This window comes from Camelus ferus, chromosome 17 (genome assembly GCF_009834535.1).
Source record: "Camelus ferus isolate YT-003-E chromosome 17, BCGSAC_Cfer_1.0, whole genome shotgun sequence".
In the NCBI taxonomy this organism is placed as follows: Eukaryota; Metazoa; Chordata; class Mammalia; order Artiodactyla; family Camelidae; genus Camelus; species Camelus ferus.
The window spans coordinates 24,000,045-24,027,858 of record NC_045712.1 but is presented as its reverse complement, the minus strand read 5'-3'; the positions used below and the strand labels follow the sequence as shown (position 1 = coordinate 24,027,858).

The following is a 27,814-nucleotide window of genomic DNA, read 5'->3' as shown; positions in this document are numbered from 1 at the left end:
CCAAGTGTCCGCTGACCAATGAATGGATAAGCAAAATGCATATACATATACATAGAATGGAATATTATTTAGCCTTAAAAGGGAAGGAAATTCTGCTATGCACTACAACATGGATGAACCTTGAGAACCTTATGCTAAGTGACATAAGCCAGTCACAAAAAGACCAATACTGTATCATTCTACTTATATGAGGTACTTAGTCACAATCATAAAGACAAAAAGTTGCCAGGGGCTGTGGGGAGGGGAGAAGGAGGAGCTATTGCTTAATTGGTATAGAGTTTCAGATCTACACAAGTTATGGGGAGGGGTGATGATGATGGCTGCACAGCAATGTGAATATATTTAATACCTCTAACTGTACACCTAAAATGATTAAGATAGTAAATTTTATATTACATACATTTTAATACAATAAAAAAAGAGAAAAGAGATACACTCAAGAAAACCAAGGCCAGAAACATCATAATCAAACTGATGAAAACTAAAGATAAAGGAAAAAAATCACAAAAGCAGCCCAGAGGAAAAATGATTCTAACGACTGTGGATATTTTATCAGAAACCATGGAGACCAGAAAACAGTGAAACAATATCCTTAAAGTGCTTAAACAGAATACCTGTCACCCAGAATTCTATCTATAGCCAGCAAAAATATCCTTCAGGTATAATTGTGACATAAAGACCTTTTCAGGTGATAGAAATAAGCAACTTCACTGCTAGCAGACTTGCTCTTAAAGAAATGTTAAAGGCAGTTCTGCAGAAAGAAGGGAAATAATGCCAGAGAGAAACCTGGGACTTCAGTAACAAAGACAATACAACAGAAATATCTTGAGTAAATATAATAGATTATTTTCCTTGTAAGTCCTTTAAATCTTGCTATAGCATTGTCTGGTGGGACTCTCAAGGATATGTGTAATACGCATGGCAACTATTACATAAAAGGATGAAGGTAAAGGGTTGTGAGGTTTCTACATTTTACTTCAAGTGGTAAAATATTAATTCTAAGTAGACTGCGAAGAGTTAAGTATGTATATTGTAATCCCTGGAGCAAACACTACTTAAAAAAAGGAGAGAGAGCCAAAAGATATATTAAAATGGAACACTAAAACATATTCAAATAACCCCAAAAAAATCAAGAATGGGGGTAGGGGAAAGATATCAGAAGGAATTCACAGAAAACAAAAAATATAATGTAGACTTAAATCAAATGATATCAATAATTATATTAAATGTAAACAGTCTAAGTATGGCAAATAAAAAAGGTATTATAAGATTGGTTATTTTAAAAAGACAAATTATAGGCTTTGTAAAAGAAACCCATTTAGAATGTAGTTTGGAGCAGCCATTATGGAAAACAGTACGGAGATTCTTCAAAAAACTAAAAATAGACTTACCATATGATCCAGTAACCCCACTTCTGGGTATATATTCGAAGGGAACTCTAATGCAAAAAGATACATGCACCCTAGTTTTCATAGCAGCACTATATACAATAGCTAAGACATGGAAGCAACCTAAATGTCCATCGACAGATGACTGGATAAAGTTGTGGTATATTTATACAATGGAATGCTACTCTGCCATAAAAAAGAATAAAATAATGCCATTTACAGCAACATGGATGTCCTTGGAGAATGTCATTCCAAGTGAAGTAAGCCAGAAAAAGAAAAGACAGAAAAATACCATATGATCTCATTCATATGTGGAATGTGAAAAATAAAAAAAAAAAGGACACTATGAACTCATCTACAAAACAGAAACAGACTTGCAGACAATCTTATGGTTACTGGGGAAAGGGGGTGGGAGGGGATAAATGTGGGAGTTTGAGATTTACAAATGTTAGCTGCTATATATAAAAATAGATTTTTAAAAAGTTTCTTTTGTATAGCACAGGGTACTATGTTCAATATCTTGTAATAACCTTTAATGGAAAAAAATATGAAAATGAATATATGTAGGTATATGCATGACTGGGACATGGTGCTATACACCAGAGATCCACACATTATAATTGACTGTACTTCAATAAAATAAATAAATAAATAAATAAATAAATAAATAAATAAATAAATAAATAAATAAAAGAAACCCACTTAAAATATAATGATGTAAGCAGGTTAAAAGTAAGAGTCATTAATAATAAGTAAACGAACAACCCAGTTAAAAATAGGCAGAGGACTTGAACAAAGATTTCACCAAAGAGGATGGCAAAGTAAGTGCATGAAAAGATACTGAACATCATTAGTCACTATGGAAATGTAAACTAAAACCACAATGAGATGTCACTATGTCCCTATTAGAATTACTAAAATTAAAAATCTTGACACCATGAAGCACTGGCAAGAATGAGTAACCAGAATGCTCAGAGATTGCTGGTTGTAATGAGAATACAGTCACTCTGCAAAATGGTGTGGCAGCTTCTTATAAAGGTCAACATATACTTACCGTATGACCCAGCAATTATGCTCCCAGTCATTTGTCCTAGTGAAATTAACTTACATAAATGTTCACAGCAGCCTTATTTGTATTAGCCATAAACTGGAAATAACCCAAATATCTTTCAACAATTAATGAATAAACACCAACGCTGGAACATGCGCAAAAAGGAACATAACTCAGCAGTACAAAGAAACAAACTATTGATACACACAACTCATATGAATCTCAAAGACATTATGCTAACAGACATTACACCCGTCTCAAAAGATCGTATACTGTAGGATACAGGACTTTCCAATGATCCCAAGGCCCCACCTGCACCTGCCCTGCTGAAATCTACAGCTGACTCTCCCCACCTTCCCATCATCAGCCACAATGGCCACCTCTCTGCTTCTCTTGTCTTGGAGCCTTTGCACAGGCTGTTCCAGGTGTGGGGATGCTCTTCCCCCAGATCTTCCCATCATTCGGGTCACACTCAATGTGCTTCTCCAGAGTGACCTAAGAGACCACCCACCCCAGTCTCTGCCCTCCTGCCCAGCTTTATCTCTTCGTAACACCAATCTGAATTTGTGTTACGTGTGTGCTTGTTTACACATCTATGGTCCTCCACTTGAAAATGTTTCTGTTCACATTTCTGGATCCCTACAGCCTAAAACAGGGGTATCACTGGAATTTAGTAAAGTTTTGTTGAACAGATGGATGGATGAACATGCTACACAGAGGATGGGATAGTTTTCCAAGAGAAATGGAAATTCCCTTTCCAGGAAAGGAAATGAGTACATGGCAGAAAAAAAAACATACCAGGGATGGAGGGTATAGCTCAGTGGTAGAGTGCATGCTTAGTATGCATGAGGTCCTGAGTTTAAGCCCCAGCACATCCATTAAAAATCATCATCATCATCATCAATAAAAACCTCATTACCTACCCTTTCCTCAAAAGAAGATTAAAACACACACACACACACACACACACACACACACACACACACACACACACACTCATAACCAGGACAGGTAATACTGTCATCATCGCCAGGAAGTGGCATCACCCTTGCCACTGCCACCAGAGGGTACATCCCAGGACTGCAGAAAGATGAAGCCCAGGATGCAAGATCTAGGCCAATTCTGGGAAGGTGGGATGCCAGCCCCACTGCCTTCACCTCTTAGTCTCCGTTTGTCAGGGCTGGTGGGAGCATCCCTGAGAGTGCTATATGGGAGGATGGTGGGTAGAGCTGGGTCAGAGATTCAGTCCTTACTCCTAGTCGCATTCTCAAGCAGGGGGAAGGAACAGTGGATACTAGCTTCTTATCTGATGTTCAATGTGGGGTCTAGTCACTCAATCCTTGACTCCTCCTGGACCCTCAGAGTCTGATACTGCCCTCTAGCAACATCCTCTAGCTACTCAGGAGCAGAAGACCACAGGTCCAGCAGGAGGGAAGGGGAGCGATGCTCTGGACTGAGCAGTAGGGCATGTGGCAGACTGCCTGCACAACATGTGGGCTATCCACACACTGCATCTTTCAGCCTTTAAAAGGAGGGAAATCCTGCCACATGCTGCATGGATGAACATCATGCCGAGTGAAGTAAGTCAGACACAAATACTGTATGATTCCATTTATATGAAGTATCTAAAGTAGTTAAATTCATAGAAACAGAAAGTGGAAGGATGGTTACCAGAGGCTGGGGGAAAGAGGAGAGTTGTTGTTTAATGAGTATAGAGTTTTGTAAGATGAAAAAGTTTCAGAGATCTGTTATATAACATGAATACACTCACCACTACCATGGCCCTGTACACTGAAAAATGGGTGAGATGGTATATTCTGTGTTTTTTCCTGCAATTTAAATAAATAAATAAGAAAGACAGAGCCCAACTACAGTAGAGGTCTCAGCTGGCCAAAGCTGAGAAGCTGTAGGATAGACTATTTTCAGTTTCAATTCCAAGGGCATTTATTTTTGAACTTTTTCTCTGAGAATGTGCTAATAGGAAAGGGATTCATGTACCAGGGGCATTTCTGTGTGACTTGCAATGTTATTCAGGAGGTACATTTATGCCATTGTTGAGATCAATTAATGGCAGGACGTAGGGAGTGAATTCTAGAACATCCTCTGATCCCTAGCAGGATTTTCAGCGGTTCAATCTGCACCTGACACTTCTGGCCCCCCGGAGAATGAAGGCAGGAGCAGGTCTGTCTAAGGAGCAGGCCTCATGAGCGTGGGAGCAGGAAGGAACCCTGTGGCCTCCTCCTCTGAGGTGACCGCACTGCCCCTTGAGAACCACAGGCTCAGCTGTTGGACGCAAGGCATTAAGGAAAGGCTGGAGCCGAATCTTTAGCATTCCCTGCTCATTTCCCACTGAGAAGAGACTTCCACCCCTCCAGTCAGCCCCTCCACCTCCTCTTTACTTCACCCCAAGGCAGAAGAAAATTGTCCAGTTGGTGAAATCAGGACACGTTCACCTGGCAGGGTCACTGCTGCGAGGAGTAGAGCAGACTGTCATTTGGACCAAGGGCAGAGCTATTCCCCTACTCTGACCCTTGTCCCCAAGCAGTGAGCAATGCAGGGTCCCACCTCTATCCCCCACCCCCACCCCAAGGGCAGTCTGGCTCCTAGAGCTTCCTGACCTGGCCTGGGTGGGGTAGGTCAGCCTGACTGGGAGGCTGAGCTGTCTTCATTGCAGTTCTCAGCCCCCACAGCCAGCCCTTACACACAACTGGACAGCCACAGCTTCTCAGCTGAGGGGTCAGCAGCTTCTCACCCCTACCAGCCCGGTCAGAGAAGACACTCAGGGTCCAGGAGCCAGAAGCCAGCTGAGGGCTCCATCCCCAAGTTCCCTGAAAAGGATAAAAGCCCTCAGGCCCTTCTTTACCAGGCCACAGTCCCTGACACCATTCCCCACCCCGCCCTCCTTGCCCAAGAAGCTGGAGGAGACAAAGCCCAAAAGAGGCTTTTAATACAAAGAAGGCAGGGGATGGCCTGGGAAGAACTTAAATAAAGGGGACAAGGGTGTCAGGAGCCAGCAGTGGGGGGCCTGGGGGCCCTGCGGAGAGGGATGATACAGACAGAGTTCCGAGCCTCTTTGATCCGCCACCACCGGCCAAGCCTGCAGGGGTGAGAGGAGCATCTGAGGCAGGGCCCAGCCCCAGCCGGTGTCCACCCCCATTCCCACCCAGCCACCCAAACGGTGCCACCTGCTCCACCCTCACCCCCTGAGGGGTGCATCATACCTGTGCTCCTGCCCCACCCCAGCCACCAGGAAGTCCCCAGCGCTGGAGAACTTGAGGCTATTGATAAAGCCCACCTGGGAAGAGGGAGGTAAGACGTGAGAACAGATCCCCCACCACAGCCCTAGCATCATAGTTAAAGGCCTGGCCTGGGTTAAATCCCTGCTCTGCCTCTGGCCACCTGGGCCAGCCCTCCCTCCCTCAGGACCTCGACCTCCACATCTGTGAGATGGAGGAAGTGGAGTGCGGGCCTCACAGTGAATTTATGGGGATTAAGGAAACACCGTATGCCAAGTATGGCCTGGCTCTTCACCCTGGAGACCCCTTGATCATCACCACTGACCCAAGCCATGCATGTCACTAGAAGTCACTGACAGATCCTGCCACTCTGCCCTAGGTTGCCCCGAGTCCACACACCCTAGCCTGGCGTTCAACCCAGCACCAGCCATGCAGAACTGATGACAGTGCCAGGCCCCTCAGGCCTTTCCCCACACTGTTCCCTGCCTTGTACCTCAGTCCTCAGGACAGGGCCTAGGACAAGGAGGGAAGTGGTAGCAGGGGAGAAGGGAGAGGAAGATGGGAGGGTTCCTGTGGGCCCTGTGCTAGGAACTGGGGCTAGAAAGAGAAGTCACAGCTGGCCCTACTCTGAGGAGGTGCCTTTCTGGCAGGAAAAGGCTGTAAGGGGCCTTGGGAGTGTGGCAAAGACAGGCTGGACATTCAAGCTACACTTACCAGGGGAATGTCGCAGAGAAGGTCAAGCTGCCGGAAGCCCTCTCCGCACCGCCAGAGCCGCACAGAGTTGTTATGAGAGCCTGGGGAGCAGGGAGACGGTGAGCACCGCCCACCCTGTGGCCCCCCTCCTCTCTGCCACACAGGGCACCCACCTGTGGCCACGAGATCTGTGTTGAGCAGGGCTGCCACCGATGACACCCAGAAGGGCTGCTCCAAGCCTGGCTCCCCCCGTAGCCCATGGGCCTCACGCTGCAGGGCAAGTGGCCGCTTCTTGGAGAGGCCCCACAAGGCCACAGAGCTGTGGACAAGGAGCAGGCCAGTGAGGGGGCAGGGCAGAAAGGCCACATGGCAGGATGGGATCAAGTGCACACCAGCCACAAGAAGCAGACAAATGCACCTGAATTCTCTGCCTCAATGTCCTCATCTATGAGAAGGGTTTACGAGAGCCCCCAAGCAGGGAGTACTCCATGAAGCAAGTCCGGGGGCAGCGGCAGTGGTGGAAGATGTCAAAAAGGCAGCTCTTACCCATCGTCTGCACCCGACACCATGTGCTCTTCGTTGATGAGCTGGATACTGTCGATGGAGCCCCTGGAGAAAGGAACCGTGAGAGGCGTGGCCCGACCTCACCCCCAACCCACGCAGCACCCCGACGCCTAGCACAGCGAGCCGCCCCCACGCCCAGCGCAGTGAACCGCCTTACTGGTGGCCATAGAAGACCAGCTGGGACTCCTCGGGGATCTTCCACACACGCACGGTCCCATCTCGCCCCCCGGCAGTCACGCAGCACTCCCTGCTCAGGGCGTCCAGTGCAGCCACTGCATCCTGGTGCCCAAAACTGGAGCAGAAGATAGAGGGAGGACAGAGGTGGATGGGGCCCACATGTAAATGCGCATGCGCAGAGCCACACACCACCAATCCCCACCACCACGTGCGTGCGCCCAACTGCACTTACAGCGTCTCCACGTAGGAGTTCTCCGCCACGTTCCACACCTTCACAGAGCGATCGTGGGATGTGCTGTAGAGCTGGTGGGTTCCTCTGCGGAACGCCAGCCCCTGGGGGTGCATGGAGAGAGGGCAAATGGGACCTGAACTACAGCAGGCGAGACAGAGGTCAGGCCCAGGCAGGACATCGGGAAAAGCACATCACTGAAAAGCACACCACGTGGCACAGAGAGCCGGCTCCCTGCGAGAGCGCTTTGCGGGGCTCTGTGCGGGGCCAGGGCCACGCTCTCCTGCCCTCCGGCAGTTGCAGACTTCTCAAAGCCTCCCTCTCCCTGGGCAAGCTCGACTCCCTATTGTTTCACCCTGTTTCTGCCCTTTACACCAAAGTGCAGGTTCCCTGAGGATGGGGGCCCTCTGCCCCATTCACCCCGTTCCCCAGAGCCCAGCACCAAGCCTGGCCCACTCAGGTGCTCTATAAAACGTCCACGAAAGGAGGCCCAGCTCCTTACCGAAACGGCATCCCGGTGTCCGGTGAAGGTGTACAGGTGCTGGCAGCTCTGGGCGTCCCAAATGAGAATGAGCTTGCTGCGGTCACCTGAGGCCTGTGGGAGGACGACAATGGTCACGGGCACCTGTTGTGTGCCCAGATCTCATACCCACCCTCAGGGCCAACCCTGCCTTACCAGGTACTTGCCGTCGGAGGAGATGGCCATGCAGAGGATGTGGCTGCTGTGGCTGGAGGGCTTTCCGTCGGCACCCTTCTTGGCCCGAGGGATCACGTGAAGCTTCCGGCCACTCTCCACGCTCCCTGACACCAAGGAGGAAAAGAGGTGCTACTGGGATGGGGGGTAGGACTGCCAGGCAACCCCCATCAAGGGCAGTGTGGGGTCATGGAAAAAGTCCTGGCCTCAGATCAGAAGATCTGGCTCAGCCACTGTGAGTCCCTAGACAAATCATCTCAGTTTCCTCATCTGTCATGTGGTGACAATAATCCCAAAGGGCAGCCATGAAGCCCAGAAGATAAAGGACAGGAAAGTGCTTTGGGACTGATGGTGTGAGGTCTTCTGTTACTACTGTGGGTGGATGAAGACAGTGCTCAGTGGAAGAAGGCTGGGAACCCAGGAGGACCAGGAACTCAGTCCCAGGGCTGTGCAGAGCCTCATGTGTCCTCCAGTCCAACTTCCCACCTGCAGCATCAATGCTCATTAAATGGCACTGCCTCTGCTCCACCATCTCCAATGACAGTGACAGGGAGCTCACAAACCCCACTCCCGGGCAGAAGCCTCCGCTGTCACCCAGAAAACACCTCTTAGGGAACCAACCTGCAACCAGAAGCTTTCCCCATCAGGCCTCAGTTTGCCCTGATTATCCCCTCCTCCCTAGAACAGCCCTCCCAGATGACCCCTGGGTGTGGCACCCCACCCAGACACTCACTCACACTTAATAATGGTGCAGTCTTTGGCGGCAGAAAAGATGGCCAGGTCATCTGGGGTGATAACCAAACATGTGATGGACAGCTGGTGGCCCCGTAAGATTCGAATGTCGGCTGGGGCTGGGGCCTGAACCTAGGCAGGTAGGGGCCAGGTCACTGTGACTGGGGTCAGGAAGGCACCCCTACACACACACACACACACACACACACACGCCGTCCTTTCCCACCACCCTGCCCAGATGGAAAACCAGACCCAGGGCTGCCAGGACCAGATCCTTCTGACTGTCTGCCCTAGTGTGTTTCAGGGCAAAGACTCCACAGCCTGAGTTCCCACTTAGGCCATCTGCCCACCAACCCAGGTGATTCCCTCCGATCTGATGCTAAAGTGCCCTGCCCACTCACCTCTTTTGCCACCGACTTCTGCAGCCTGCCCCTCTGCTCAAGCTGCATGGAGAGGAGAGGGGTGAGATCCAGGAGCAGGACCAGCCCCACCCCTTCCCTCCTACCTTCCTCCCTCCACACTCACCACATCCTCCTTCAGCCTCCCCGCCACCTGGTCCTCCTCAAATTCACGGGCTTCAGCCTTCTCCTCCTCTGTGGAGGACAGACCAGGCCAAGTAAACCCAGGCCAAGACCCCACTTGTCCCTTCCCATCTCCACCCACCACCTCAGTCCTGGGTTCTGAACACTTGGGCTGTGTCTCATGGACGTTCGGGCTACTTCTGGCAAAGGGGAGGGAGAACTAGATGGTCTCCTGCTCACCCCCTGCCTTTACTTATCAGATCAATCTAAAACCCCCTGGAGGCCTGGCCTGCCCAGGAGGCCATGAGAGCTCCCAGCCACCCTCTCACAGGACAGCCAGCACCAGCAGCCACCAGGTACCTGCACCAGTCACCCATCAGGTTGCTGGGACTGCAGCAGGCAGACAAAGGCATAGGCCCCACCCACCACTTGCCCAACCCACGGGCTCACCTTGCTGCCTGAGCTGCTCAAGGTAGAGCTTGGCCAAGCGCAGCTTCTTCTCCTGTGCAGTCTCCTCCAGCTCCTCTTCCTCCTCCTCCTCAGTCCTCCTGGGAGCCAGGCTGTGGGGAGGAGGGGGCTGGGCTTGAGGGAGCTCGGCCGGCTCCTCTGGCCACTAGGACTGGGACTCCTCACTGCTTCCCTTGCCACTCGACCGCCCCCATTCCTGCCAGCCCTTGTGGCCAATGATCACACATGCAGGAAACTGAAAGATGTGACTTACAACTGAAAGGGCCCACCCAGTGCCCAACCGAAGGATAAAAACAGACCCAAAACCCAAAGAGATTACTGTGAAATCTCTCAACTCCCGAGGAAAGAGAAGGCTCAATAGGCTTCCAAGAAAAATCAGGTCCCATGTACAAAGGGTCAGGAATCAAAATGGTTTCAGATGACTCAACAGCAACAACGAGAGCAGGAAAAAAAGAGCCGCACACACAAAATTTGGAAGAAAAAGCTAACCCCTGGAATGGCGTGTCAGTTAAACGTTTAAAGATGAGTGAAGATACTATCAGAAGTACAAGGTGCCACAGAGTCCTTTTTCCTCCTTTTAAGGATGGAGGATGTGCTTCCAGGACGAGAGAGTAAACTAAGAATGAGGAAGGCATGGAAGACAGAAGGAAACAGAAGATCCAACATGGAAAGCAGAAAAGGTAGATCTCAGAACGACCACTTCCAGACACAAGAGGAGCAGTCAGCCCAGATCTGATGCAAGGAACCAAGAGGCAGACACGTGGGGACCATCATTGCCCCATCCTCCCTGTCATGGCACCATCCTCTACCCCGAGAATGAGATTCCAGGTGAAGCTTAACTGCTCTTGGCTTAACCTGGTGCTGGTGAAATTCTTGCTTTTCCCTCCACACCCCTCGCTCAAGACAAGTCCTACTTTGACTTGCTCCTGGGAGCTGGAGATAGGTCATGGGATCTCAGAAGCAGAAAATCCAGGCAGCCTGTTCCCTCAGATCACGTGCCTGCAGATATCTAGTCCCTGTCAGGTGTCCCAGCTGTTTCCCAGACTCACTCATGACCTTATCCGTTGGAACGGACCTTGGAAACTCTCAAGGAAGCCGAGGCCTAACCATGCTCCAGATATCATTTAGTGCCCAGTACCCAGCAAGTGTTCAGCCAACAGGCTTGGTGCTACCCTCCTCTCATACAACCACGGTCAGAACATCTACTCAGTTTACCCAGACTAATCAATCTATTGTTTATGGGTTCACACATAGGAGACAGAACTCTAAAGAAAATCAAGGGAAGGGAAGTATATAATGTTACAATTCCACTCATACGATATTCTGAAAAAGGCAAAACTTCAGGGACAGTAGTTACCTGGGGTTGGGGCGGCTAGGGGGAATTGACTACAAAGAAGCAGGGGGAATTTTAGAGGGGTAGAAACCTTCTTTATCTTCATAGTGCTGGTGGTTATGTGACTATATGCATCTGCCAAAACTCACAGAACTATACACTACAAAGGGTGAATATTACTGTATGTGATACCTGAATCAGAAAATGAAAAAAAGAAGAAGAAGGAAAAGGAGAAGGAGAGGAAGAGGCAGAAGAGGAGGAAGAGGAGGAGGAAGAAGAAGAAGGAGGAGGAGGAGGATTAAAAGAAAAAGATAAAGAAAAAGGAAGGAAGGAAACCAAAGAAATGATTGACTCAAGTCAGGAACAACAGATGGGGCTTCTAAGTTTCTGTGAATGGTCTAGCTCTGGTGGGTACACAGAGGTTCATCATTTCATCATTACTCTCTATAGGACAATTACATTTTGTTAACTCTTCTGTAGCTAATACACTTCATGACACATTTTTAAAGTATTTAAAGGTGCTTAGCACAGGGCCCGGCACACACTCAGCCCCAGTAACCTTAGGACTACAAAAAGCATATTAGGTCCTTCTGTGAGCAGGTTAAGGCCAACATGTATGCAATTTTAGAAGCAGAATTTCTAAAGCCAGCTCTTAAGAAAGGCACCAGGATTCCCTGGTATGACAGTTTCCATTCCAGAGTCAGGCCTGACACCTTGCTAGCCCCCTTTGAGACTCTGCAACATGGTCCACCTTGGTCACCTGCAGAATGAAGGAGGTACTCAAAGCCCTCCACAGTCCAAATGCACCTTCCACCTGCCCTTCCACCCTCTCCATCTTCCATTTGCCCACTTAACCCTCAGACTTTCCTCTGATCCCTGACTGCCTTCCCTCCCTCTCCATGAGGGACCCTTCCTCATCTCTCCAGACTGGATTTAAACTCCCCAAACACACAGCAATAAGATACACACCCCATCACAATACATTCTGCCTTCACCTGCTCATCTCCAGTCTTTCAGCAGTGAAGCCAGTGGCTGGCATATGCTGAGAGTTGGGGCAAGACTCTCAGTACTTGTGAAATGGTGGGAAAACAGAATGAAGAACTAGCAAGCATTTCTTGCATCCCTCTCTCCTTGTCTGGAGTTCAGTTCCCTGTCTTGAGCCAGGAAGGTCTCACTGGTCTCCCATTGGAACTCGGGGGTCCTCCCCACACAGAGACCCTGCAGGAAAGATGAGACTTCTCAGGGTCAGAAACTGGAGGAAAGAGCCAAGATCTGAGAACCAACGGCCAGAATCCTGGGTTCCAGGCCCAGCTCTGTACCCACTCACTGAGTACTCCTTCCATACACCGTGGGCCTCCGTGTTCCCTTCCACTAAGTGTAAAAAAGAGCTTACCTCTCAGTTTCCGAGTCGCTGGAGATCTCTTCATTCATCTTGCTGCCACCCTTGGACTTGCTCTTGTCCCCGGCAGAATCGCCCTAGGAATTATAAAATACTTTATTTGGTCACTGGTCTCGACCACCCCAGCACTGACCAAGTCCCCTTTCGGTCCCTCGAGAGCCACAGAGAAAGGCGTTGGCCCTCGGTTCAAGTGCAAGGCCTTTCAGGATTTGGCCCGCTGAAAGAGAAAAGACGCTGACTCCAGCTGGGATCCCGGAGGGAGGGGACCGGGGCACTGGTCCCCGGGATGGGTAGACCGTGGTCCCAGTAGCGGGACTGATCCCCTCCCACGGAAACGCCATGCTCACCTTTCGCCGCCGCTTGCTGGCCCCTGCGCCGGCCCCGGCCCCGGCCCCGGAGGCTGGCTTTCCCCGCTTTCGAGCTGCCGCTGTCGCAGACATGGTGCCCACCGTGTGTGTTGCCGCGGCCACCAGAGAACTCACGTGGCGGCTAAACCCGAGCGGTCCCGCAAGACTCCAAGCCCGGATAGGCTCCCACCTCTTGGCGGGCCCCGCCTCCCTCAGCTCCTCCGGGTCCTTCCGTAGGTTCTGTCACGCCCCTATACGCCCATAGGATAAACGCCTATGGCCTCGCCTCCTAGAGCTCCTATAGGCTCCCGCGCCAGGCTCCAGGAGGAAGCAAACCTCTCCCTGGCGCTTCCGGCCCAAAGCTTTGGCGCGTGCGCCCTGCCGCTGGCTGACGTCTAAAGAGGGAGGGGTCGGACCATGACGCATTCTCTGTGTTTGCGCCCCTTGGACGCTGGGGGGCGCCAAAGACACGGAGTCCCGGAACGTGACTCCTCCCGGTCAGGGGCGGGGGCAAGGGTGAACCAGTCTGGCACTAGAAAACCGGGGGAGGGGGCTCCAGACAGCCCCGAGGAGAGGGAGGTAATGCCCGCACCTGGGCCCAAAGTCACTCGGCAACCGGTGGACACGTATGGCATGCCTCAGGCCAGATGAGCAGCGCTAAGGGCGCGTCAATCCCAGGGCCTTGGCCGTGTCTGGATCAAGTGTCCATCCATCCGTGGGACAGGCTGCCGCCTCCTGACTCACCAGACTGGTGGCCAAATAGCTGGAATCCTACCCATCCCCAGTTCTTCCTCCGCCCCACTAAGGCTTACAGAGGGTTGTCAGAACCGGGACCGCCTGGGAGGTACTGACCCGGTGGCTGCCACCTCTCCCAGGTCCCTGCTTCTCTTAGGTGAGTGCCCTGTGGCCCTGCCCATAGCCGGCTGCAGGGCTGGACAGGGCAGGGCAGGGCAGGGCGGACGCGACTGGCCCTCGCCCTCTGGCAGTTATGGGCTGGGACCCTGGCTGGCACCCAAAACTCTTCAGCCTGCTGGGAAAAGTTTCTGCACCACTGGGTCCCAGACTCCAGAGGGACAGATCTGGCCTCAGGAGTGCTGGGCCTCAGAGCCACTGCCCACTCTCCTCCATACCTGAGGTGACTCAGCCCAGCAGCTATGCCAGGTCCAAGGGGGAGGGGGTCGGGGGAGCCCAGAAGTGGGAGGGAGGGAGATTTTCCTTTCACTTTCCCTTCTACCTTAGGATACACAGGAGAGCTAGAGAGGGTGCAGAGCCCCCACTCCTTGACCAGAGTGGACAGACCGGACAGGGGTCCTGTGACTGGAGAAAAGGGCGTATCTGGGTTGCAGAGAGCTGGGTTTGGTCAGAGGCTGGGAGGGAGGAGATGCAGGCAGGGGGAGGCAGTGGGAGGTCACCAAAGGGCAAACCCAGTGTGGGACAAGTTGGTGCTATGCCAGCCACGTGGGGTGCAAAGGCCAGGGAGGCCCAAGGGCCCCCTCTGTGCCCCAGAATAGCCATGGCCCCAAAGTGCAAGCCCCAAGTGCAGCATGAGGGCCTTGAGAAGAAGAGGCAGCCAGGTACAGAAGAAGAGGACAATTTCCACTCCACTGCCGAGGCCCTGAGGGCCGCACCCACAGAGAAGCATGTAGTCCGAGTGGACCCCCTGTGCCCGCTCAGCAGCAACCCCGGGACCCAGGTAAGCTGTAGCTTCTGGCCAGTCCTGGTGCCTGCTCCCTCCTGAGTACAAATACACTCAGACCTGCTCCCCTCCCACTTGGCTCTTACCACTAGCTCAAGGTTCCCAAGTTAGCTCTGTTCTCCCAAGACCTCAGAGGTCAGGCTGGGCTATATCCCACCAGATCCAGGCAGGTCATTTCTGCTCTTCAGACTCCAGGGCCAGTCCCCCTCACTTCTCAGGCCTCCCCCACCACACCTAAGGCAGTGTTCCCAGACAGGGCCTTCTCTGACACCCCAGCACAGTCTGACCCCCTGGGCGGCCCAAGCCAGCCTGCCCTCCCCATCCCTCCTCTGGCCACAGGTGCACAGACTACGACTGCATCCTGAACCAGACCAACATCACGAGCAACAACAAGTTCTACATCATCCAACTGCTGGAGGAGGGCGACCACTTCGTCTGCTGGAACCGCTGGGGCCGTGTGGTGAGTGCCACCCGCCCACCCTGTGACCGCATCCTCCCCACCTCTCCCTGCTCAACGCATGCTCCCTGCTCCCCAGTTCCCTACAGCTTACTCAGGCCAAAAGGCCACAGCTGCTGACTGTGGCCCCTCCCCGCCTCTGACATCCAGGGGCCCTCATCACAGGGCCTGCACAATAGAGGCCAACATTTACGGTGGGCACTGTGGTAGGCACACCCCTGAAAGTCGTTGGTTGCAGGGAGAGGTGGGCCAGTCAAAGCTCAGCCCCTTCGTGTCACTGGAGGACAAAAGAAAGACTTTGAAAAGAAATTTCGGAACAAGACCGAGAACATTTGGGCAGAGCGGGACCACTTTGTGGCCCACCCCAGCAAGTACACACTTATCGAAGTACAGAGAGAAGATGAGGCCCAGGAAGCCATGGTGAAGGTGAAGTGGCCAGGGAGGGTGGCTGGGCCTGGGCGGAGGGAGGGGACTGCACAGAGTGACCTGGCTTGTTGGGCTCCGCCACTGCTTGGCTCTGCAACCTCAGGCACAGGCCTCCCCCATCCAGCCTCGGTCTGGCCAGTCTGTCTAATGCCAGGGTCTGCTCCCGGTGTGGCTGCCCCTGCCCACGTGTGCCCTCTGCCCCTAGGTAGACGGAGGCTCCATGAGGACTGTGGTTTAACGGGTGCGGCCCTGCTCCCTGGACCCAGCCACACAGAAGCTCATCACCAACATCTTCAGCAAGGACGTGTTCAAGAATGCCATGGCCCTCATGAACCTGGGTGAGGGGAGAGGGGCCAGGCAGGGTAGCAGGGACCCGGGGGTGACAGGGCTGCAGGGCTGAGTCCCCCACTCTCTCCACTCCCCTAGATGTGAAGAAGATGCCCCTGGGGAAGTTGAGCAAGCAGCAGATTGCCTGAGGCTTTGAGGCCCCGGAGGCACTGGAGGTGACTCTGAAAGCCCCCACAGATGGTGGCTGCAGCCTGGAGGAGCTGTCCTCCCACTTCTACACTGTCATTCCCCACAACTTCAGCCACAACCGGCCCCCCCCCCCACCAACTCCCCGGAGCTTCTGCAGGCCAAGAAGGACATGCTGCTGGTGAGGGTTGGCAGGTGGGCAGGCAGTGGGGGTACTGAAAAGGCGAACTGGGCAAGGGAGAAGGGGGACAGATAGATGGACTGCGATGGGCAGGCCCTGAAGGACAGGGGAGGAGAAGGCCAGAAGGACAGGGGCAGGGGTGAACAGTGGAAAGACAGGTGGGGAGACCATGGTCCTGGTCATGTGGGAGGGAGGGGGGGGTCCAGGGTTAAGTGGACAGACAGGCTGCCAATGCCCATCACCTTAGGTGCTGGCCAAGACTCTGAAGGCAGCCCCAGAGGAGACAAAGCAGGTGGAGGAGGTGCCACACCCACTGGACCAATATTATCAGCTCCTCAAATGCCAGCTCCAGCTGCTGGACCCAGAGGCGCCGGAGTACCAGATGCCCCACAGAGGAACGGGGCTCGCAGTGGGCACTGTCCCTCAGCCCATCTGCCCTCAAGGGGCCAGGAGGAGTCCCTCACCCTGTGCCTTCTCTCCCCATGTCTCCAGGGCCTGAGGATCGCTCTGGGACTAGTAGGGTTGGTCCACACGTTTGTCGCTCTTGGCACCCAGCTTCTGCTCTCCCCACAGGTGATGCATACCTATTTAGAACAGACTGGCAACAACTACAGGTGTTCTGCTCTCCAACACATTTGGAAAGTGAACCGAGAAGGGGCGGTAAGGGAGAGCTCCCCACCCATCACTACCTTGTCCGTTAAGGAGATGACCATGGCTTATCTGCCCATTAGCGAGTCGGCTGAGCAACTCTGACCAGTTTCCACCAGGCCTAGGTTTTATGCACGTGTGCATGTGTGCAAGGGGGCCCTTGGCCTTGGTCATACCCTCTGATGACCTTGGATGGTGTGACTCTGCCTGTTCCCACCTCCTCCCCACCACAGGGCAATCAGTTCCAGGCTCACTCCAAGCTGGGTAATCAGAAGCTACTGTGGCATGGCACCAACATGGCTGCGGTGGCCGCCATCCTCACCAGCGGGCTCCGCATCATGCCACATTCTGGTGGCCGTGTTGGCAAGGGCATCTACTTCGCCCCAGAGTCAGCTAGCTGTGGTGAGGCATCTCTTGGGGCCAAGCCCTGAGTGGGTGTGGGGACGCCAAGGAGTTTGGGGCCCAGGGATTGACCAGCTTGTGGTGGGTCCCGGCGAGGAACCCTGGCACAGTTACTAACTCGAGTGCTCAGTGGGGCATCCTGGGGATTGGGAGCACTCAGAGGAAACCCCGGGTGGTCAGGGGCAGCTTCCTGGAGAAGGTGATGCAGATAGGATGAGTGGACCACCCTGACCTGGGAGCAGGGGAAAGAGGAGCCTTCGAAGTAAAGCAGCCAGTGGGTGGCACCAAGGCTGTGAGGCCGCAGCAGGTCAGCAGCCTGATAGTAAAGCTTAGAGCAAATGCCTGGTGTGGGTGGGGGGCCTGGGGGCCCAGGAGGATCAAGGAGCCTTATTCAGAGAGCAATGGGGAGCACAGCTGAACATGTATATAGCAGGATCTCAAAGGCTGCAGGGAGGCTGTGTGAGAGGGAGAGGTGTGTGTGGGATGTGGGATGGGCAGCATGTGGGAAAGGGTCGTAGGTGTCGCTAATGACCCTTAAGTTTCTGTCCAGCGGTGTCCTCAATGAGGTGATCTCCCCCCACTGGCTCCTCAGCCCATGCTGACCCCATTAATGGAGACCACCAACACCCACCCACCCAAGAGAGCAAAGTTGGAGGATTCATCCAAAAGCAGATGGGGCTAAAGGTTGCTTGAGGCCCAGGGGTCCGCTAGGAGGGCAGAGGACCCGAAGAAGGAGTGGAGGGTGGCCTCAGGAAAGCCATTGCAGGGAGGTCCCAGGGTTGAGGGTGAAGGATGCCAGTGGCAAAATCAGCAGAGCAGGACAGAGAGAAAAGCCCCTGCCCCAGATACAGTCATGGGGAGGCCACCACTGACCTTGGTGAAGGCAGCAGAGGCCTGGCCTCAGGGAGCCAAGGAGTGGAGGAGGGAGGAGGGAGGGAGCACGGCCAAGACAAGGGGGCTGGAGAAATGGTTGGAGGAAGGATGGAAAATGAACGAACACTTTTCTGGGCTGGGGCAGCAAAGCCAGAGGAGCTAACAGTGCAGCTGAGAGGGACCCCAGGAGTCAGGCAGGAGGGCCCATCGCCTACCCTGAGCCTCCCTGCATCCCCCAGTTACTGGTATGTCCTGCGGGGCCCATCACATTGACTACATGTTCCTGGGTGAGGTGGCACTGGGCACAGAGTACCACTTCACCGACGACAAGCCCAGCTTGAAACAGCCACCCGCTTGCTTCAACAGTGTCATCACCTGAGGCCACACAGAGCCTGGTGAGTCCCAGGAAGCTGCTGAACAGGCCTAAGGGTAGAGGTGGGGCTGAGATGGAGCAGGACTCTTACAGGTAGGAAGTGAGCAGAGAGGGGGATGTGAAGAGGGACAAAAAGTAGCTGGCTTCCTCAGTGCACTCACTCACTTTGTCATTCAACAAACATTCACGATTTAGCTAATCATTCCTGGGCATCCAAGAGGGCTTCAGAGAAGAGGTGTCATCAACTGAGCACTGAAAGATGAGTAGGCAGAGAAATGGGGGAGGAGATTCCAGGGAAAGGGCCCAGCCTGTGCAGTGGTTTGGAGGTTGGCAAGGTGGGAATGAGCAGGCCCTCCCTGTGGCAGAAGTGGAGAGCATAGTGGGCCAGGACCTACTGGTAAAGCCGAGGACCAGTGACCCTTGGGTCACCCATGGCCCTTGCTGTGCCCTGCAAACCCAACCCAGGACACCGAGCTGGAGCTGGATGGACAGCAAGTGGCAGTGCCCCAAGGCCAACCCGTGCCCTGCCCAGAATTCAGCAGCTCCAGTTTCTCCCAGAGCGAGTATCTCATCTACCAGGAGAGCCAGTGCCACCTGCGCTACCTGCAGGAAGTTCGCTTCTGAGCTGTCTGCCTGCACCCCAACTGCCCAGCCAGGGCCCTGCTAGGAGCTCACCCATCCTCCTCAATCTTTCTGCCCATCCCTGGTGTCCCCATATCACTCCTTCTTCCTACTCTTAAACCTCCCTCCTGGGTTCCAGACAGTGATCGCCTCTCCCTCCATTCCTTGTTAGTCCTGACGTGGCTGTAGCCTCAGGGTCTCGCCTTCTCAGGTGATGAGCCTGATGAACTGGCATTATTACTGGGACCTGGATACAGCAGTTTGGGGGGCACAGGCTGAGAGTGGGTGGGTTCCTCATCCATTCGGGCCGTCCACTTAGCCCAGACCGTCCTTCCGAGAGGTGTGATCACCAAGGTGGGCCGAACTTCAGGCACGCAGGGGCGTGTTTATTAAATGTTGTATTCACTCACCCTTGGCCTCTGCTTGTCGGTGCCACAGCTGCACCAGGCCCGGGCCTCCTCACTCTCCACGGCGACCTCTAGGGAGTTCACAGCAGTTCCAGCCCCACTCTAGGGAGCGACCGCTCACAAGGGTTGATGTGGGTCACACACTCCCACCCACCTGGTCAATCTACATCAGTCACTGCAACAGCCAGCCTCCTCTGATCACTGAGCCTTCAGAGGGGACCCTTGCCATCAACTCAGAACTGTTAGTCACGTGGGACCCACCTGGTGATTCTGTCCTTCAGCCCAAACGTGGCCACGCACATCAAGCGGGCCTCATGTCTGGGCACCAAACACCCATGTGTGTCTTATATCTGAATATTATAGACAAGCTGAGAATATGTCCAAGGGGCACAGCTCTGGTGTCACAAAAGGCATGCTAGTTATCACCCCTGGTAACCCTGTCCACAGACGAGGGGTGCAGGCACTAGACAACAGGTCAGGATCTGGTGCAGAGTCACACACTGCATTTTGTTTTCATGTCTCTGTGGCCTCCTTTCATCTGAAACCATTCCTCAGCTTTTCTTTTTCCCCATAACTTTGACACCTTCGACACTCCCGAGGAGTACAGGCCAGTTGTTTGATGGACTGTCTCTCAATTTGGGCTTGTCTGATGTTTTGCAGTGATTAGATGCAGGCATTGCAGTTTGGGCAGGAACATTAGGTGAACGATGTGTCCTCGGTGCACTGTATCAGGAGGGACACATCCTATTGTTAGTGATGTTAACTTTGATCACTTAAGGTGGTGTCCACCAGGTTTCTCCACTGGGAAGTTACCACTTCTCCCATTTGTAATTAATCAGCAATCTGTGGGGAAATATTTTGAGGTGTGACTGTCCCATTCCTCATCAACCTTCACCAGCTAGCTTTCACATCCAATGATGATTTTTACCTGAAATCAATGGCTTGAATCAACTTTTGCTTAGATGGTTGCAAATGAGTTACCTAATTCCATCATTTCTTCTATATTTAATAGTCCCCTTTCATTCTTTCTTATCAGTATGGATTTATGGGTTGTTATTTCTATGCAATGGGTTATAATCTGTTACTGTTATTATTTTGATCCTTAAATTTTCCTAGCTTTGGCCAGCAGAAGGTCCTTCACGATGACTCTTGTGGCTACATCGTTTTGTGAGCACTTCCTTAGCTTCTGGCATCACGAGATGTTCCAGGCTCATCTTGCACAAACCTGGAATCTGCCATTTCTCCAAGGAGCCCTGGTTCTCTGGAGCCAGAAATGGTATTTAGAATCCAAGATCTGAGCAGTAGGTTTGTTCTTTGATATTGTGTGTCACTGCTTTTAAGTCCTTGTAGCAAAGAGAGCTAGGAAATAGGTCTATGAAAATTAACAAACACATCTATCTGTATCTATTTCTCTAATTCCAATTCAGCACCACAGGGTCCTTCCATTCTTCCCCAAATCCATGTTTATACCCCTTTCTCTAACAGTCAGAGCCTTGGTTCCCAACAACATCAGTACATTTACTTATTTGTTCAATTCCACAGAAAAAGAAGTTCCAGAATTGCTACATCCAAGCCATTGTGAAAAACAAAGTTTCTAAGTAGAGTTCAAGATTTATTGAATCTTATTCAAAATCTCTTTTTGTCTTTAGATGGAGGGTCAATGGTCAAAGTAACAGTTTGAGCCCAGGTTCCAATGTTACTTGGATTAGTTATCTGTTTCCCTTCAGTGTAGTTATGTTATTCATTTGAAATGCTGGTCGGTTCATTTGTTTCTGGTTCTGTTATTCTTGGGTTTTCCTCATCGTTGTTAATTTATTTTTTTTCAATACGTAGAACATTAACATGGTTCCCAAAAGTCCAAGTTGTACAAAAGTCCAAGCAGAGTGTCCTTCTAGTCATCTTAATCCATGCCAGCCAACCTGCTGTAGAGGGGGTGGGTGAAGTTTATCCTTCCTGCATTTCTTTTTGCAAATTAAAAAAATAAAAAACCATAAACTACAAAGTGTTTTCATTGTTCATTAAGTGGAAGGGTTTCGGAGGGAGCACTCTCCAACCCACCTTGGTCCCCATCCCTCCCTATTGCCTTGCCCAGTCTAGTTTTCTCATTTCTCAGCTCTTCCCACCTGGCCCTGCTGAGCCCTCCTTGGGCCCTGGTGGCTTGGAGGTTGCCCTGGACCTGCAGGCCTAACTGAGCAGGGAGAAAGCCAACACCTTCTCCTTCCTCTCAACCGAGACCTCAAAAATCCAGCTTCACCTCCTGGAGGCAAATGCTTAAATTCAAGCTGTGTCCAAGTCCAGGAAGTGGTACCTATGTGGACAGAGCCTACGAAACAGGTGCTCTGGGGTCAAGGTGTGATCTAGAACATTCTTTCCCTCTTTGAGCACCACTTTTCTCATCTGAATAATACAGAATCAGACTGGGGCCCTGCAAATTCCAGCAACAGATGAATCAAACCTGGAGGTCTGTGCCCTGTCTCTTACCACCTACATCTGTACTGCTGCTAACTAATGTGCCTGGGATGGGTTCTAGGAGTACAGACATGAACAAGACACAGACAAGGTCCCTGCTCTCAAGGGGCTTACATTCTAGCAAAACAGGCTCTAAACCAGTACGTGCATAGTCATGAACTATAATAGCAGGTAGGAAAAGTGTCAGGAAGAATAATAATGTGGGATAAAAGGATTAGTGCTGAGAAGGTGTAACGAGTTTAGCAAAGATGGTCACTGAAGCCTCTCTCAGGCGGAGACCTGAATTAGGTGAGGGAGCAGGCCATGGGGAGGGCTCAGGGAAGGATGTTCTTTTGCAGGGTAAACAGCACATGCAAAGACCCTGAGGTCTTTGAAATCATGGAAACAAGTTTGACATGTGGGAGGACCAGCAAGATGATTGTATGGCTGGAAGTATGGTAGGCGAGGAGGAAGTGGGTGAGGTCAGAGAGGTGGGGAGAGGGCCACCTCAGCACAGAGCAGGTGAGATTCTATTCTATGATGGGAGGCTCTTGGAGGGATAAGTGCAGGGTCATGACCTGTTTTGATTCATTTTTAAAGGGATTCTCTTCAGCTGCTGTGTAGAAAGTGGGCTGTCTGGTGTCAGTCAAGAGCCAATCAGCAAAACAGAAACCACTCTAGGTATTCCAAACAAGGGGAACTTGACACAGGGAAGGAATTGAACTACCAAAGGGAATAGTGAGGTGATCCCAGGATCAGCAACAGCAGGAAGTTGCTACCTCCCCTAGGCTGGAAGGCTAAGGGAAGGAAATAGTATTCTAATACCCAGAGACCAGAGTCACCCTGCAGGCACCAGACCCACAGAGGGGGCTGCCTGAAGGGAGCCAGAGCGATGGAGAGAGAGGCTGTCTTCCACAGAGGGAGTTCCAGAATCCCAGGCTGAGCATGAGAGGGAAAATACCCTAGCTTCTTCGCTCCTGCCACACTCCAGCCTTCTGCTGGTAACTTCCAGTGGCTGAATCTACCCCTAAACCAACTGGCAGAGGAGCCTGGGGACACAGTTTCCTGGAAGGCAGAGCAGGCTCAGGGAAGACCGGAGAATGGGTCTGAGGGCAAACAGGCCAATAACCAGCACAAAGTGCAGGAGCAGAGGCCAGGAGACCAGTTAGCAGGATGCTGAAATGGTCCCAATGAGGGGTAATGGAGTTTGGGAACATGGTAGCAGTGGTGAGAAATGGTTGGATTCAGACAGGCTGATGGATTAGATGTGAGGCGTGGGGGGGGGGGGGAGGCATCAGTGGAAAATTCTGAGATGGCATTTACTAAGATAGGGAAGACTGGAAGGAGCAGACGGGAGGGGTCAAGAGTCATGGTTCTATCTTGGACACAGGATGTTTGAGATGCCCAGTGGTCAAAGCACTGGGGGAGATGTTGAAGAGACAATTGGATACCCAAGTCTGGGGTTCAGGGGAGAGGAAGGAGCTTCGGACACCAATGCAAGCCATCAGGGTATAGATGGGGTTCTGCCATGGGACTGGGTGACTACACCTGGGTGGCATATGTCCCACTGGAGTCACGTGGCTTTCCCTGAGCCAATACTGTGGGTTGGGGAGTACCATACACTGACTGGTCAGGACTGGGTTTTGTGTCTAATCAGGAATCTGGAAGGTGGGGGTCTTGCTCACCAAACCATATGTCCTGAGAGTTGGGGAGGGGTGGCTTCCTAAAGAAAACTCAGGGTGTTCTTAGCAGAAGGGGACTTGTTTGCTAACAGCAAAAACAAAACAAAACAAACAAAAAAACCCAGCAGTTGCCTCCTAAGGTCTCCTCTCATTAATTCCACACACTGTCATGAAGCATCTATTCTGTGCCAAGCAAATACCACCTGAGCAGCTACTATGTGCCAAGCCCTGTGATTTTTTCCCCTCACTTTACCTTGCCTCCTCTTTCTGAGAGAACCAGCCCTCCTGCGGACCAGAGGGTACCTAGAGGTCTCCCTGCTCCAGCTCTTGTGTCACTGGTACCTCAGCTTCCCTTCAGTACAAAGGCCGAACCATCTGATTACTCCCACTGTCGGGGATGGCAGAAGAGAGCAGATGGGGGGAGCGGGGCACTTCCCATCCCTGGGAAAGACAGAAGAGGGTCTGGCCAACTCCAAAGCCCACATGCTAACATCCTCAGTCTAGACTCCAGCCTGTGCCTGCCCTGGGCCCCCCTTCAGAGGCACCCCCAGCACTTCCACAGCACAGCCTCCAGCTGGCAGCTGCTAGGACCCAGGGGGCTGGTGCCAGGCCCTGCCCCTCCCTTGTCAGCTCTGTGTATCTCCAAAGGGCAACATCAGAGTGACAGCCAGTACCATCTCCAGCAGGGGCTGAGTTGCTGGGGCGGAGAAGAGAGCCGCAGTCCCAGCCTTGCACCCTTCCATGGGGACGGCCAAGTCCCCAAGAGGATGGCAGTCTGGGCGACCGAGCCAGCGCCTGGGCAGCCTGTGAGGTGAGAGGCCAGAGGAGCAAGGGACGGGTGAAGGGAATGGCGGGGAAGAGGGAAGCTCCATTTAGCTCTCTGCATCCCAGCACAGGGTGAAGCCTGAGCCCTCGAATGGCCAACACCACAGAGCTGAACGCCCCAGAAGTCGCAGCCTCAATAGGGTTGATCCTGGCGGCTGTCGTGGAGGCGGCAGCACTTCTGGGCAACAGCGCACTTTTGGTCGTGGTGCTGCGCACGCCGGGACTGCGCGACGCGCTCTACCTGGTGCACCTGTGTATCGTGGACCTGCTGGCGGCCGCCTCCATCATGCCGCTGGGCCTGCTGGCAGCACCACCGCCGGGGCTGGGCCGCGTGCGCCTGGGCCCCGCTCCCTGCTGCGCCGCGCGCTTCCTCTCGGCGGCGCTGCTGCCCGCCTGCACGCTCGGTGTGGCCGCGCTCGGCCTGGCGCGCTACCGCCTCATAGTGCACCCACTACGGCCCGGCGCGCGGCCTCCGCCCACCCTCGTACTCACCGCCGTGTGGGCCGCGGCGGCGCTGCTGGGCGCGCTCTCCCTGCTTGGGCCGCCGCCCGCACCGCCCCCGGCCCCGGCTCGCTGCTCGGTCCTGGCCGGGGGCCTCGGGCCCTTCCGGCCGCTCTGGGCGCTACTGGCCTTCGCGCTGCCCGCCCTCCTGCTGCTCGGCGCCTACGGCAGCATCTTTCTCGTGGCGCGCCGCGCTGCCCTGAGGCCCCCACGGCCCGCGCGCGGGTCCCGGCCGCGCTCCGACTCTCTGGATAGCCGCCTCTCCATCTTGCCGCCCCTCCGACCTCGCCTGCGCGGGGTCAAAGCAGCCCTGGCCCCAGCACTGGCTGTGGGCCAGTTCGCAGCCTGCTGGTTGCCTTACGGCTGTGCGTGCCTGGCGCCCGCTGCGCAGGCCGCAGCGGCCGAGGCGGCCGTCACCTGGGTAGCCTACTCGGCCTTCGCCGCTCACCCCTTCCTGTATGGCCTGCTGCAGCGCCCCGTGCGCCGAACGCTGGGCCGCCTCGCCCGCCGAGCGCTGCCCCGGCCTCCGCGGGCCTGCACTTCGCGGGCCTGGCACCTTCGCGCACTCCTGCAGCACCTCCAGGGACCTCCAGAGGGCCCTGTTCTAGGCTCTTCTGAGGCACCAGAACAAACCCAGGTTTTGGCAGGAGGAGAGAGCCTGAGCATGCCAGAGGCCACCTGAGAGATCTGTCTGTTAAGCTGAGCAGGGACTGGAGAAAGCAGGGTGGTATCAGAAGGGGCCCATCCAGCCTCCTGCACAGCGTGTGGCAAATGCCCTGCCTGGACTTCTGGCTCTGGAATGGGAGAAAGGAGGCCTGCAGCCTAGTAAGGCCCAGAGGCTTCTAGGAGCTCGGAATCCTTGGTTCTGGACCCATCTCTTCATGACCTTGAGCACAGACTTACCCTTCCCTAGGTCTGTTTTCCCATCTGTGTCTTGGACCATCTCTAAGGGCTCCTCCAGCTTGGGTGATTTGGACACTCATGGATGGTCCCCGGGCCAAGGAAGGAGCAGAGGTGGGCAGGATCACAGTGAAGAGGGCCCTAAGGGCTCACAGCCAAAGGGATGGGCCAAGCAGAACAGGGTCTGGGTTATAGCCACAGCAAGAGGAACCAGTGGGGAGACACCCAGAAAGAACCCCCACCCTCCTGACATCTGCACCCAGGAGAGATTGGACAAAACTACCGGAGCTCCTCCATCAGCTTCTAAAATGCTCGGAAAACAACCGTATCTACTTGGTGCCAGCAGCAGGAGGCTGGACAACATGACCCCCAAGGAGCCCTGAAGCTCTAGAACTGGCATGTGGAAGGGGCTGAAGCCCAACCGCGGCTGTTGGAGTCACAGGTGGGGATCCTCTGGGGCCTCCCTTAGCCACACCCTTTTTCTGGAGGTTTTGCCAACACCCACAGTGTTTCACAGCTTCCTGGTCTCTGAGAATATTTATTCAAAAACAGGGATTGAAAAAACTGTACAGAGTGTCTGCTGCTGAGAACTCGGCCCCTGCCCCCATGCCACTCCCCCAGCTGCCCGGCAGTGCCCCCTTTTTGGGTTGCCCTCTGCCAAGCCCAGTCAGTCCATTCCAGTCAAAAGGGTATCAGTGGAAGCAGCAGGAATCTGCAGGGAGGTGGGGAGAGAAGCATGGCCCACAGCCACCCCCCAGGTCTCCTCCCTGATCCCCACAGTGGGGGCAGTAGGTGGGAAGACCCTAAGGGATGGGGAGTGCATGAGTGACCCCCCCCCCAAAGTGGGGGCACTAAGGATGCTCCCTGCATCCAAGCACAGAGCTAGAGGAGGTGGAGCCCCCTACACTGGGGCTGCCGCAGCTCCCAAAACCCTGGGCTGGAAACTGTTCCCACTTTGAGAGCAGGAACACCCACAGACCGGGGCAGGACAGAGGGTGCATCCATGCGTCTGGGCATTAGCGGCGTTTGGGACCCTGGGACTGGAGTCTCCTTGGGCAGGTAAGGTGAGGAGGCAGCCCCCTGCCGGCGGTCCAGCCTGCCCCCGCGCCTGTGCCTCAGCTGGCCTCAGTAGGGGGAGAATTTCTGCCGCTCGGCTTTCTTGCTCCCATTGGCCGCTGCCATCTTGGCAGTGTAGGCCGCCAAGCCCGGCGGCGGCCCTGGGGAGGCAGGTGGAAGAGCCAGGAAGGGTACAGGCTTGAGGCCGATGAAGTTGGAGAGGGAGATGGCATAGGGCGTGCCCAGCAGGCCTGGGGGAGCTGTGGGCAGGGCCGTCAGGGGTGGCGAGAAGGGGGCAGGCAGGTCTGTGGGGGCCGAGCCAGGTGTCCCCCCAGAGGTAGACTTGGCCGTTTCTAGACTGGAAAGAGGGATAGAGGGAGGAGATGAAGGGGAAGGTGGAGGGGTGGGTGAGAAAGGGGGCAGTGAGGGCAAATATAAGGGGTGAGATTAGATGAAAAATAGAGAGGAATTGAGAACAATGACATAGGGTCGATGTCTTTGGGGAGAAGATGGGAAAGGCTGGAAGAGTAGGGATAGGAAGAAGGGACAAACACATATGGGGTGAGGGGAGAAATGGGGAAGCCAAAGACCCAGGGAGAAGTGTCAGGGATGGGGAAAGAGGACATGAGGGACAGATGGGGCAACACGGACTGAGTGGGACAGAATTAGGGGAGGCAGGGGACAGGCCCCCGAAGAAGGGAGTTCAGCTCTCCCCACCCGACCTCAGCCTTTCTCAGGCACCTAAGCCCCACAACCTGTAATCCCCTACCCCACACTCACCAGGCAGTGATGAGGTACTGGGCCAGGGCGATGGAGACTGGGGAACCAGTGATGGTCACATGCCGCTCACCAGAGCCCTCTGCTTGGTTCCCGATCTTGATATGTGCCCCTGACATCTGCCGGATCTCACTGATCTTGCTGCCCTGGCGCCCAATCACGCAGCCGATCAGCTGGGGGAGGGTGTGCAGAAGTCAACCCTCGGTGAGGCCCAGGCCCCTGGGCCCCCTACCCG

At 53.7% G+C, this 27,814-nt stretch overlaps 4 protein-coding genes across 10 annotated transcripts in view; 2 read left to right on the top strand and 2 right to left on the bottom strand.

Moving 5' to 3' along the window:
- Nucleotides 1–5,368: 5,368 nt before the first annotated feature.
- Nucleotides 5,369–13,080, bottom strand: RRP9 (ribosomal RNA processing 9, U3 small nucleolar RNA binding protein). The gene is made up of 15 exons (XM_006179969.3): nt 12,833–13,080; nt 12,480–12,562; nt 9,736–9,845; nt 9,290–9,357; nt 9,166–9,207; nt 8,770–8,896; nt 8,015–8,139; nt 7,841–7,933; nt 7,342–7,442; nt 7,090–7,224; nt 6,915–6,977; nt 6,542–6,687; nt 6,390–6,469; nt 5,661–5,734; nt 5,369–5,536 (listed from the first exon to the last, which is right to left on the bottom strand). The coding sequence occupies exons 1-15, from the start codon at nt 12,923–12,925 to the stop codon at nt 5,443–5,445; spliced, it is 1,434 nt and encodes a 477-aa protein (XP_006180031.1). The 5' UTR covers nt 12,926–13,080; the 3' UTR covers nt 5,369–5,442.
- Nucleotides 13,081–13,293: 213 nt separating this feature from the next.
- PARP3 (poly(ADP-ribose) polymerase family member 3) lies at nt 13,294–21,385 on the top strand. The gene is given in 12 exon segments (XM_032458388.1): nt 13,294–14,535; nt 14,876–14,988; nt 15,224–15,269; nt 15,272–15,411; nt 15,617–15,749; nt 15,838–16,010; nt 16,013–16,072; nt 16,314–16,475; nt 16,640–16,726; nt 16,948–17,116; nt 18,229–18,384; nt 18,817–21,385. Coding segments are annotated over 12 exon segments (2,124 nt in total). The 5' UTR covers nt 13,294–13,820; the 3' UTR covers nt 18,987–21,385.
- Nucleotides 20,990–27,814, bottom strand: part of PCBP4 (poly(rC) binding protein 4) — a 20,707-nt gene continuing 13,882 nt past the window's right edge. For 2 of the 5 annotated variants that reach the window (XM_032458371.1, XM_032458372.1), the window contains exons 16-17: nt 27,583–27,752; nt 26,269–26,963 (exon numbers count right to left, since the gene is read on the bottom strand). In XM_032458371.1, the coding sequence (XP_032314262.1) occupies nt 26,648–26,963; nt 27,583–27,752 (486 nt within the window). In that variant the 3' untranslated portion in view covers nt 26,269–26,647. Of the gene's footprint in view, nt 21,313–26,267; nt 27,161–27,582; nt 27,753–27,814 lie in introns of those variants that run through there. The other 3 variants (XM_032458374.1, XM_032458375.1, XM_032458373.1) reach the window with 3 other exon arrangements.
- Nucleotides 23,780–26,315, top strand: GPR62 (G protein-coupled receptor 62). Of its 3 annotated transcripts, none has more exons than XM_032458378.1 (2): nt 23,780–24,331; nt 24,412–26,315. In XM_032458378.1, the coding sequence occupies exon 2, from the start codon at nt 24,437–24,439 to the stop codon at nt 25,526–25,528; it is 1,092 nt and encodes a 363-aa protein (XP_032314269.1). In that variant the 5' UTR covers nt 23,780–24,331; nt 24,412–24,436; the 3' UTR covers nt 25,529–26,315. The 3 variants fall into 3 exon arrangements, with proteins under 3 accessions (XP_032314269.1, XP_032314271.1, XP_032314270.1); XM_032458380.1 differs by having other exon boundaries at nt 24,417–25,742; XM_032458379.1 differs by having other exon boundaries at nt 24,397–25,742.